Source organism: Thunnus maccoyii, chromosome 23, assembly GCF_910596095.1.
Source record: "Thunnus maccoyii chromosome 23, fThuMac1.1, whole genome shotgun sequence".
NCBI lineage: Eukaryota > Metazoa > Chordata > Actinopteri > Scombriformes > Scombridae > Thunnus > Thunnus maccoyii.
The window spans coordinates 12,724,791-12,737,337 of NC_056555.1; the positions used below are offsets into that span (position 1 = coordinate 12,724,791).

General features: G+C 40.1%; 1 protein-coding gene across 2 annotated transcripts; it reads left to right on the forward strand.

Annotated features, from left to right (window-relative positions):
- Positions 1-6,535: 6,535 nt before the first annotated feature.
- On the forward strand, positions 6,536-12,546 carry LOC121890548. Of its 2 annotated transcripts, XM_042402946.1 has the most exons (3): positions 6,536-7,243; positions 9,158-10,819; positions 11,151-12,546. In XM_042402946.1, exons 1-3 carry the CDS (start codon positions 6,589-6,591, stop codon positions 12,338-12,340), a joined length of 3,507 nt encoding a protein of 1,168 aa, XP_042258880.1. In that variant the 5' UTR covers positions 6,536-6,588; the 3' UTR covers positions 12,341-12,546. The 2 variants fall into 2 exon arrangements, with proteins under 2 accessions (XP_042258880.1, XP_042258881.1); XM_042402947.1 differs by lacking the exon at positions 6,536-7,243 and having other exon boundaries at positions 9,096-10,819.
- Position 12,547: the final 1 nt, after the last annotated feature.

Here is a 12,547-nt window from a genome sequence, read left to right on the forward strand (position 1 = left end):
CAGCATGCTCTCTGCATGTAGTGATGCTCAAAAAGCATTATTACTACAAATCTCTAGCAATGGCAGACATGCATATGCAGAACTATTCAGACAGACAGAAGAGTTGCAATAATCTGCACAGTGGTGGTAAGTATTAATTTACTCTATATTTTATTTTAACAACATTTTTGAGCAGGACTGATCTAATTTAGCAATATTAATTTTACAAAAGTTTCAAAAAGCAGAATTTCTCAAGGCTTTCAAAGTTTTGATTAACATTCGTATATGACTGAAATAACTCGTAAATTTCCCCTCCCCAACTCTTTGAAGTTTTTCAGAGAAAAATGCAAGAGCAGGTAAAACCAGTTTCAAACTCACCTAGATCTTTGATTCCTCAGTCTGTTTTAGCCAGCCTCATGCTTCATCCACTCCAAAATCTTGCTGCTGCTGCTGGCTCACTCCCCTCCTCCTGACCTTCCTCAACCCAGTTTCCCACCATGTCATACACTAACCTTTACTGGCTCAGTCACAGTTTGTTCCAGTAGCCTTACTGATAATGAAGACAATAGATGTTACGAGGGTCCTTGACTTTCTTAATTGCTCAAACTAGGATTTGATTATTTGACTGCACCTGTAACGTAAAGTACCACACTCCTTTTTTGGCAAAAAATAGTCAACCAAGTTTTTTTTCTTCAAACTTATATTTAAAACATATACCTCAAGAGCCCAGTTTTGTCACAGATTCTGCCAAATTTCACGTAGCCTCAGCAAATGTCTGGTTACAGCAAATCAAAAATTAATTTTATTCAATTATTTAATTTAAAACATTAACTGATTAAAAACTAGACTGTATGTTTATAACTTAATCTTGGTTCGATCAAAACTAAAGTGTACAAGTTCTTATGGACTTTAAAATGGCAGATTTCTTTCACTCTCATTTGTTCTCTCAGGTTTTGTGTCTGGTATGTTGCTGTATAAATTAATTCCTGTATTTTCTTTAAATTAACCATTGCTGCAGGCATTTATACATAAACATCAATGCATATGAAATTGAAAAACAAGTCTCGTTTTATGAAACTGCTGCTGGGATAGGATGAAATTACATCTTATTTTCTGTTACTGTATGAACCAATTTGACATCTGTGGTTGACCCAGCTGACTGTTCCAAGAATGAAATCTAAACAAGGTGAGGGATAAACCTCAGCCATAAACTGCCAGCTGCAGACCTGGATTGATTAGATTCGATTTGATTCAATTAAATTCAGGTCAACTCAACTCAACTCAATTCAATTCAATTCAATTCAATTCAATGGGGCTTTATTGGCATGGGAAACAGACATTTACATTGCCAAAGCAAGTGTGAAATAAAAACAAAGAAATATGTACATATATAGAAGAATTGTGATTTTGCTGTTAGAAATATATATATACATATAAGTAAAGGTAAATGAATTAGAACCAGCTGGCTGAGGGAGCTTCTCTCTTGGGTCTCTCTGTAGGTGAGTTTTTTGTTGAGGATCATGTCAGGGTTACTTTCTTTTAAGTGATTATAAAATTTAAATGCTCTCTTTTGATTTTTTTTAATTAGTGGGTATTGTCCTAATTCTGCTCTGCATGCATTCTTTGGAGTTTTCCATTGGATGCAGCGAATGGGAACTCACTGACATTGTGAAACCTTACATCAGCTTTTTCATGGATGTTTGTGTTTATCTTTTGTTGAAACCTCTGCATTGTTGTGTCTCTCATTTGTTGTGGCCACTGAACCAGGTCAAAACACCACTAAGACTTTCTGAACATACAACAACAAAAATCTGTGGTTTTAAAACTAAACTCTGTCTCGCCAAGGAGGAGGCCTACCAAATTGGAAACATAATGCTGCCCAACCAGGGCAGAAACACGCTGACAAAAAAACATTACTCTCTGCCTCTCTGATCTGATGTACCAAGAGACTGAAGTGAGATCAACCATCTGTGACCTCCTGTTGCAAAAGTCATTGATAGTCTCCGGTAGCATTTCAGGTATCCTAGTAACCACTACTGTCTTGTAACTGGACCTCCAGCAACATATCAGCAGAAAACGAGCTCTGTTCATGACTGCTTTGAGGATCAGGTGTTACCCAGTTGTAAAGATACACTGTTTGTTGATGGTGCTTCATTGTACATTGTTTGAAACATCACTGACTTGCTACATGGACATTTTGATCTTTTTAACCTCACTGGTGATTAACAGGACATCAGAAACATTATGGGACTATTGGGTGCCTGGATGCAGAGCAGCACTGACAGTTTTTTCAATACAGTGTAATGGTAAGAAAGGACATAGACATTACTAATGAGATGAAGAAGACTGGACAAAAGGAAACCCAATGGATTCTTTCAGCCTGCAAAAAATGTTCATTACTGCTAGATTGATGTGGTTGGCACAGATGACACCAATGATTTACAATGCAGATGGGCACATTTTTCTTGGATTTTCCTGACTATCAGCCACATCAAGTGGCCTCATTCATGGCAAGAATAATGGAGGCATGGAAAACATTTTGTCAACCAATATCTATACAAAAATGACATTCTGGAAACTTTTGCTTCAGAGAAACAGCTTTTCTTTGTTTAGGATTTAATAACCTTCAAATATAGGTAAATAGACACAATGAAAGAGAATAACAAGGGTGGTATACCTTGAGTTCTGTCCCGTAGTAACAGGACATGGATGACCTTCCAGTCAGGCACCCTGCTCCATTTAACCAAAACAGCACCTTGCCATGTAAAGCCCTGACCTTCTACCTCAAACTATTTCTGTTGCTGTGGAATGTGATGCACAATCAAAGTTTAATGCAACATTGTCCTATAAGGACAGCACTTGGTGGGTTGCCCAACTTCACGTCTGAAGCAGGATGCCCTTTCTTTTTTAAGCTTCCCCTCCCTGCAACCCTGGGACACATGCAGCATTATCAGGTGAGCTGAGCATTTCTTAAAGATAATAAAACACAAATATTTTGGGCAAATATGTCTGCATAGTGGTACCATGAAAAAAATAGCATAGATGTAGAAAGAATTTAAAAGTAATGTATCACATTTTTAATTATTTTGTCAAACCTGGATTTTCTGTGATTGATGTGATTAAAGTGGCCATACTGTGCTTTCTGTGATTTTCCCTCATTCAAAGAAGTTAACCCAAAGAGAAAAAAAACTCCAATGCCCTGAAAGCCTTGTTCTTGACTTGTGGCATGTTGACATCACCATATAATACATTTGAATTAACTAACTAACTATAGGTTTGACACACTCACAAACAATGAGAATGGTGTGTGACTGCTAGGGCAGCGTCTACAATTAGTTTCTAACAAGAATAGGTGTCTACAGCCATGATAGCAGTTCTGTGGGGCTGCACTTAAGCACAGCAGTGCATTGAGCTAAATGCTAACAGATATTTGCATCCTTTCAATGCTGGGGAATGTTTTTACACACACAAAGGGTCATTATTTTTTTTAATTCAAACCACTAATGTCAGCTTTACTTCTCCTTCCAGCTATCCCAGACTGATGGAGACGGTCCTTTGCCCCACTGGATGGTGTTTAGGCATCAGACTAGCAGTCTTGCTGGCTTGGCTCTGGCTGAAGATTGTGGGATATACCGGCTTAAGGTGTTTGTTACCAGTGAAGAGTGTGCTACCTACTTTTATCTGCACATCCTAAATGGAACAATGACTGACAAGGACCCAGCAAGGTAAGAGGACAGGAAATCCAGAGAAATGAAAGGTTCAAGAAGGTTCCTATGGGGGGGTACAAATAGTAGTAGTAGTAAACTGTATTTATATTTAATGAATATCACTGTTTTAATATCTTAATTTAGAGCAGAGTACTATAGGTCTAATATTTAGTAACCAAAATATGATCCAGCAAACAGCACATATCCATTTCCAATTCATCACCAATTAAAACTTAAAACTTAAACTACACAAGGACACAACAAAAAGAAGACGAAACAACCTGAACTACAACAACAAAACCAAGTGTTTAAAATTGTGTATTAGATGGGAATATAACAAGAGATCTAGATTATTACAGTTTCCAAATGAAATAATTATTCTATAATGTTAATATTATAATGTTAATTCCTGTGAAATAAATTATATAATCCTTTCGCTAGTGAAAACTCTTGGTCTTGGAATTTGGATTTAACACGGTCTATCAAAAAAGCTCAGTTGTGATTGGTCTATTGGTAAATCCATTCAGTGATTAAACCAACATGAAGATATGTTGTGTGGGAGAGCAAGGAATTTTATCGTGTGGTGTCAGAGGTCCTTATATTGATACATTCAGGATGTATCATCATGATACATCCATATCTCCATGGCTCTTTGTTAATACATGTACAGATGGGAGGTATGCTCAAATCTACACGTGTTGGTAAAATACTTGTAGATGTAAAAGTATGCAGGCATTGATTGTGCTAGAAAATAATGATCCACATTGTTTCAGATAAAAGGGGCCTCCAGAGATACTGTTTGATTGTCTTAGGACAGTTGAGGACTGTAGAGGCATTTTCTTGACAGCTGCTGTTATGGTTCTGTTACAGTCTGGCTCTGTTCCTTAGTTGCCATTCTCCAGCAGTCCTTCAGAGGCCCTCAGACTTTTCTCCCTTTTTATTTGGACTGGACTGAGTGGGGGAAAGTTGGTTTGAGTTGTGTCTTCAAAAGACAATCTTGCATGATGATGATTTGGGTTGCCTATTTTGGTTGGTCTGTCTTTGTTTTCATTCCAGCCCAAACTCGCACAGCATATACTCTGTCTCAGTGATAAAGAGGATTGTGTGTGTGTTGAATGTGCTCTGGGTTACAAATTGTTTGAGATAACTGCATTTAAATGCAGTTATGGCAATTGCCATTTGTGTCTCTTTGTGTAGTGCTTGAGCTTGGTATTGTTTTTTCCTCTGAGTCCAGGGTTTTCTTTAGTTTTATCTCTGCCTTGCTTTGGTTTTATTCTTATCAGTTGGTAACCTCTTGTGTTCCTCATGTGTTCCTGTAGCCCTGCCCAGCCTGCTTTCCCCTGCGCACCTGTCCTGCATTAGCCTCGTCAGCCTTGCCCTGTGTTTTGCCTGCCACAGCCTCCTAATCACCTTGTTACCCAGTCATCATGTTCCCTCCTTATTCTGGTCCCTGCTCACCCCAGCTGTGCCTTGTTTTGTGATGAGTCCACTGTATATATATACCTGTCTGTTCTCTTAGTTGTTTGTTAGATTGTCATTGTCTCTGGTGTTCGAGCTTGTCTATGTTTCCTGTTTCATGACAGCTTGTTACTTGTATCTTCTGTTACCTCACTGCTGAACTCGAAGTAAAGATCTTAAATCAGTAATTCTGCCTCAATCTCTGCATTTTAATCTACCTGCTCTGCTACCTGTGACAAACACTAAATCAGGCTGCAGAATTTGACATGAAATACAAGGGAATAAATATCTGTTGCACAGGACTTCTCTTGGAAATAGCTGTGATTAGTCCCCTGTGTATTCTCTTAGTTGTTTGTCAGATTGTCATCAATGTTTCCAGTGTCCAGCTTGTTTGTGTTTCTTGTCTCATGCCAGCCTGTTACCTGAGCCCTCTGCAGATCTTTAGGACACCTGACATAATGCTCTCAAACAGGGCTTTGTGTTAATTGACAATAGACAAACAGAGAGACTGAAATACGTTGATATGTGTCACTGAGAATCCAGTTTCAGTGAAATGGCACTATTTGAGAATGCAAAACTGATAATGAATCAATGCTGACTATCTAGGGATTTCTTATTGGGATTTGTTGACAATAAAAAATACAGAATATCAACAGATGTATCCTCAAAGAAGGAATGAAAATATGATTTTGCTTTGCTCATGTCCAACAGGGATGCTTTGTCTTGCTCTAAGGGGAAGATGAGCATTTGGGCCAACCTTCTTCTTCAGCTAAACCCTGAGACTCTTGATGCCAGCCAGCGTATTAATTTAGTCACCACCATGTCCAACTACCTCCACCAGCCGCTGCAATTTGTCTATCTATTTTCAAGAAGAAAATCCTTCACACTACAGCAAGAAAAGCTCAGGGTTTGTAGGCAAGGTGGGTTTGCTGCGATACAAGATGCCATCGGGGATTTTGGTGAGCTTCTGTGGCCTGTCGGTTGTCAAGGAGAGGAACGACAGTCTGATTTGGCCAAGGTACTGGAACACAGTGTGAAGGCAGGGGTCTTGGCAAGGTGGCTGGGAGCTAATATTTTGGGATGGAGAGTGCTTTGTGCAGCCGCAGAAGTGCAACAAAAAGTAAAGAGGCAGCTGCAAAGGTCAAAATTTACACCCACTCCTAATATGATTGTTCTACCTCCAACTCAGATGCAAGAGACTGTGAAACTTGAGCATTCACACACATATTCTCTTTCTTTGACTGAGCTGGAACCAAAGCTGTCAACCCTCTCGATGCATATGAACCATGTAGAGGCAAAGCTGGAACCAACACACACAGAGGATTCACCTGAAAATACTTTCAGCAAAGAATTTTTACAGCAGCGCTCTGGCATGCAGGGGGATACTTTCTCAGATTTACCCACGAAGGTTATCTTGCTTACTTCTGAAGAGCATGCTTTTAATATGCAAATATATCCCTCTGACATAAATCATAAGATGCCTATCACTATTTTAAAAACAAATAATATACAAGTACCCTCACCCTCCCCTTTCTCTATCAAGCAGACAATTTTGTATGTATACAGCAGGCAGCTAGCCCTCTTGGAGCGACAATTATTTACTGACGAAGATATTTGGACAAGTTTGCACATGTCAATCGGTGTGGAAAAAACAAACAGACTTGAAGAACTGACTGGCTGCAGTGAACAGACACTAGAATCCACATTAGATACATCACTGGTACCAAAATTATCTGTTAAATGCTCCTTACTGGAGTCTGCATTACCTACAACTTCTTTGCTCAGCACAAGAAAACTTGAAAATCCTTCACTTAATTTGCCTACAACATTCAGGAATTTTGTTGATACCATGTTACTTGGGGAACCTTTGTCTGCCACCACTCTCTCAACATTGTTACCATCATCAAGGCCTCACAGTATTTACCCCTCATTGCCACTGACCTTAGCCACTTCCACGCTGACACATGAGGCCGTCGACAGAGAATCGCTCGCCACTCGTCTGACCCTTCGACCTCATCAGAAGGAAACCCCCCTCTGGACTGGATCTTACAGAGCCAGTCACACTGACTCAGAAAGTCAGTCCATACTGAGCTCACAGGGTAAGTCTGCTGCTGTTGACTTCTATATGACAATATGGGATTGTTCTGGGTGTTTAGTCATTCAAGTCATATGTTGTAATGACTTGACCTTGTCTGAAAGGGAGCTCAAAGCTGAATGGAGCTGAATGGATGAATGAATGGAAGAACATATGGGCTAATGTAGCGATGGAAATATGAGAAGCATAGATGACTTGGAAAACAAATTACTATATCAGAGTTGTATGTTAGGGATCACATGAAGCGAGATATATATATATATATGTATATGTCATAGAATTATGAATCAAGTGGAAGAAAACACAAAAGAAAAATCTGTTTAAACATTCTTTTGGCACTTGAGGGTCACATTACACTCACATACTATAACAATTTTAAAAGAGTGCAGTGTGTAGAATTTAGTGGTATCTAGCGAACGTGGCAGAAATGGAACATAATATTCATAAGTATGTTTTAATTAGCGAACAATAACCTGAAAATAAGAATCGTGTTTTTGTTAGCTTAGAATGAGCCCTTTATATCTACATTGGGAATGGGTTTTCCAAGGAGCCTGCCATGTTGTACCGCCACATTTCTAAAGTAGCCCAGAACAGACAAACCAAACACTGGCTCTAGAGAGGGTGAATGCGAGTTTCACAGCCACCGCAGGTTCCCCTACATGCTTGAAAAGGAGGGCTGAGGACGAGGGGTTGCAATCCATAGATAGAGAAACGTAGATACTTCATTGTCATTGCTGTTGGTTGCCACTATGCATCTGCAGACTTCACTACAAAGTCAACTGTAACTTGTTTAATTCTGAACCAATTTTCATCAAATTTGGTTTGTTATAAACGTGAGAAATTGAACATGATGCTGGTTACTTGTTGGGATTAGATTCAGTTACTGGGGGCAGATCTAATCAGCTCTATGGAATAAAATCAAGCACATCATGCTCTTGCTGCAAAAGCCACTGTAACCGTAGTTTGTCTAAAGACAATTTCTCCAGTCTGATAATGATCATTTTTATTTTATAGTTATCATCAGTCAATTATCAATTTTCCAAATGGTCTACTCTCCATGACCCTTGACTGTTGACCGCCCCAATATGGTGACCACGCAGATGCATGTCAAATCATGAATGCTGTATCTACATTTCTATATCTATGTTGCAATCTGCAACCTCACTGCTAAATACCACTAAATCCTACACACTGGTAACTTACTAAAACAAAATGGGTCGCTAAGAGTTACTCGCCTATTTACACATCTAGCAGAAACATAGCAACAATATCCTTTGGAGGTTGTGTTTCTGGCCATCTCATGGATGTAAATCCCATATTCACTCTCTTTTAGCTTTGTTTTGCTCTCCACCAACTCCTGAGGGAAACATCTGGCTCTTCAGATGCTAAATGCTGCAATATGTTCACCAGCTAGTTGGTGATTTTGTCTGTCTGCCCTTTGATGCTGGGAAAAGTGTGTATGGGTTTTTGGAGCTTTTTTGGCTGAAAAGAGCTGCCTGGAAGTGTTTGGAAATTACATCGATGAGACTGGTGAGACTGAACCAAAACAGTAATGTTGTGGGTCCAAACAAGGAGCTAAGAGATGCTTAACAGTTCTGTAGAATTGAGGGGAACTTATCAGGAGGAACTTATCTGTTGATTCATCACTTTGAGCCCCGTTTACATTACACATAGTCATTTGATCCATTGTCAAAATAAAAATATTGAGTATAGCAGCTTTCAGTTTGGTGGTTGAATACAATGAATAGTTGGGATGGGATGATGGACAGTTTATGTGCATCCTATAACAATCCCATATATGATCATTTATTGCATTTATTAAAGTCATATTTTTCCATCATACATACTAACCAAGACCACAACACTGCCGAACCAAGACTCTATAACCTCTCATCTGTTTTCCATCTACCTCCAACAGAGCATTATAATGATGCCCTGCTGAACTCCAGATTAAAGACAATACAGTCACCGCCATCATCAAACAAAATACTAATTACTCGACTGTCTCCAGATGTGTCACCAACCTCATATTTAATGACCAAGCAATTATCAACTCAGCACTCAGTCCAACATCTGTCCATAGCTCCATCTGCGATGAATCAGGATGTGATGTCTCAGCTAAATGAAACAATTAAAGACATGTCATTAACCTCATTAGCGGGTCAGCTGACATTGTCTGGAAAAGCCGAATTGGAGTCTTCGCTCTCTACGTCTCTGTTGGACAGTCTGAAGCCCTCAGTGACAACCTTTACGCCACCTTTACCTTCCAAGCTTGGCCTCTTAAGTGGACGACTTGAGACACCTAATATCACTGATCCTGTATTTAGTGAAGAGTCTCTAAAAGGATCATCATCTCTGATGCCACTGTTGCAGACTTTCTCCACATCTTTTCTTCCTGATATTGACATCTCCTCTTTGCAGTTTGCAGGCCAAGGTGTAACAGACTTACAGTCAAAATCAGGCGCACAATTGGGTTTTTTTCAAGATAAACTAACACAGACATTAAGTTCAGCCATTTCATTGGTTTCCCTATTACAAACATACCCCTGTTGGCCTCTGCAAATGAGCCTTCCTTTAACTGAAAGCCATCAAATCAGTTCAGACATATTAACATTGTTCAAAGACCATTCCTTTGAAGTAAAAACAACACAAAGTCTAGCATTGTACACAATGTCCAAAGACAAGTCAACTCATGAGAAAATACAATTCATTCCATCAGTGCAACAAACACTCCTTCAGTCATTGCTGCTGAAGGAGTCACAGCAAACAATCAGTGACTCTTTGATAACTTCCATTAATAAAGATTCATCAGTTGTCCAAACTACAAGTCAGCAGACACTAGGCCCCAGTATGACTGATCCAGTTCCACTTTCAATATGTAAGAGCACTGGACTAGTGAGTGAGGACCATTTTGATCCAACTGCTCCCTCTACTGCTCAGGAACCATACACTACATCCTCCATTCCTCAAATGCAGAGTCTAGACCCTTCATTTCAATTTTATGACAACTCCGTGGCAAATGATCTTGTGTATGTCAGTGTTTGTAACCCACCATCTAGCAGTACCTACCCCAAGAACACAGTGGATAAAGTCCATGTCTTTTTGACAAGTTATTTGCAAGATGAGAAGTACTGGACTGCTTTTTCTTCACAGTTTTTAATGTTTGGCTCAAGTCGACAATTCTTTCCATCCCAGACTTTGGTGGAATATCTCTCACTGCATCCAACCAGCCTCCTCACAGAAATAAATCACAAGACAGATACTCAACAAGTGGATGTTTCGGACACTCATCCTCCTTTAGAGGGCAGTGGCTTCTCTGTAATAACACACACATCACTAGCACAGAGCACATCTGCCCTCAACGGAAATAGTTTCAGTTTAGAAAATTCTTTGTTTATCTGCCAATCATCTCCTAAAGACGACAGTGGGCCAATCACAGAAGGACTCCCTAGTCTGCAGATTCTAAGCACATCTTATGGGATGTCAACCACATTGTTAACATCGGTACTGGCTATGGCCATTTCCTCATCTACAACCCAGAGCTCAGTCCAGCCATCACGCTCCTCAGCTTCTGTCTCAAGTAAGCAATCTCTCTCTGAACAAATTTGATTTTTATATAAAAAAAATGAATGAGTGAAAAAACATGCAAATTAATGGATGAATAAAATACTTTTTTGACTTCTTATAACTTTTTAATTGGTACTAAATAAAAACTGTTTTATAAACATAAAGACAACTGTACATCAGATCAGCTAGAAATTACTTTATTTGTACCTAATTTTAGTTTAGGTACAAATAAACACCCCACAGTATTTTTTTTTTCATAACTATGTGACTATATCCAAAATGTCAGTTTACTAGTATTTCATATGGTAGTTTTAATAACTTCTCATTTTTATTTCTCATTTCAGGCTTTATGAATCTCCCCCCTAAGGTGTTACAGTCTATTCCAGCGTTGATGGCCACTGTTGGCTTTCCATTCCAATACTCAATCCCTCCAAAAACCTTTCTAGACCCAGAAGATGGTGAGGCGGATGCTCTTTCCCTGGAGTTGAGGTTGATTGACAGGCCTCCGGTCAGCGTTGGCTTCTGGTTGGCAATGGACGGTCTGGAGCTTCATGGTGTTCCTCTGGAGGTGGATCTGCGGTTTGCTCCTCAGCATCTCCTACTGGCTGCCAGAGACCGCCAGGGCCTGAGTACCTGGCTGCCTCTGACCCTGGATCTGCATCGCAGCCCTGTCCAACCCTGTCACATTTTCACCCTGACAGCACAACGCAGCCTCCACTCTATCCTCCGTCACCGCCACAGGGTGGAACTCTTACTGAGAAAACTATCCAGCTTCTTCAACAGCTCTAGCACCCACCACCTTTCTATAATTTCCATGGTGCCTGGGTCCATCGTGGTGTCCTGGTACAACTACAGCTTGTGTGAGATGAGCCATGATAGGATAACACACTGTCATGTTGACAAAATACAGAGAATGTGGTTGGCAATGAGCTCTGTGGATGGAAGAGTCAACCCTGGATTTAGAGAAGCAATGCTTCCAGAGTTCCCAATCACTAAAGTTGGACATGTGAGCTACAGACATGACTGTCTCTTTACTACTCCTACTTCGACATTTGGTGAGTTGACCCCTGCCGTCTACACTACACTGAATCCAGGCACCAACACTTCTCTCAGTCCCACCTCCAATACCTGTGTCTCTGCACCTGCAGCTACAACTTCCACAGCACGACAAATAAACTCTTATCAATGGATGGCCGATATGTTTACGGCTCTATTTGTTGTCTGCCTCCTCATCCTGATAGTCATCCTCATTGCCGCAGTTCTTTATTTCTGCAGAGGAAGGTCAAGGACAGTCGCTATTTGGCCCGTATGCAGGTTACTCTCAGTTCAAAGCAGGGATCTGAGAGCCATTAGACCAAGACTGCCTCCAGTTTTCCAACCTGAACTGCCCCCGCCACCACTTAGACTGTGGATTAACATTTCACAAAGCGACGAAGGGCCGCTTCCTTCAGCCTGTGAGCAACAAAGGAAGACTCTTGATAAGGCACTACAGCCTCGACCTCCACAAGATACTGGATACTTTTCAAGTATCTAACAAAAAAAGAAAAACTGTATTTAACCTGTATTGAAAAAGCATGATTTGTAAAGTGTAACAACACCTCAATATTCCAGTCCCACAGAAGTAAATGGTGTCAAATTGAGACATTTTAAACATGGAAAATGTGGAACGCATGTACACCAATCGTATTGGCATTCTGCGCTTTGCATTGATTCTCAAAATGTTTTCAAGCACCATCAAAAT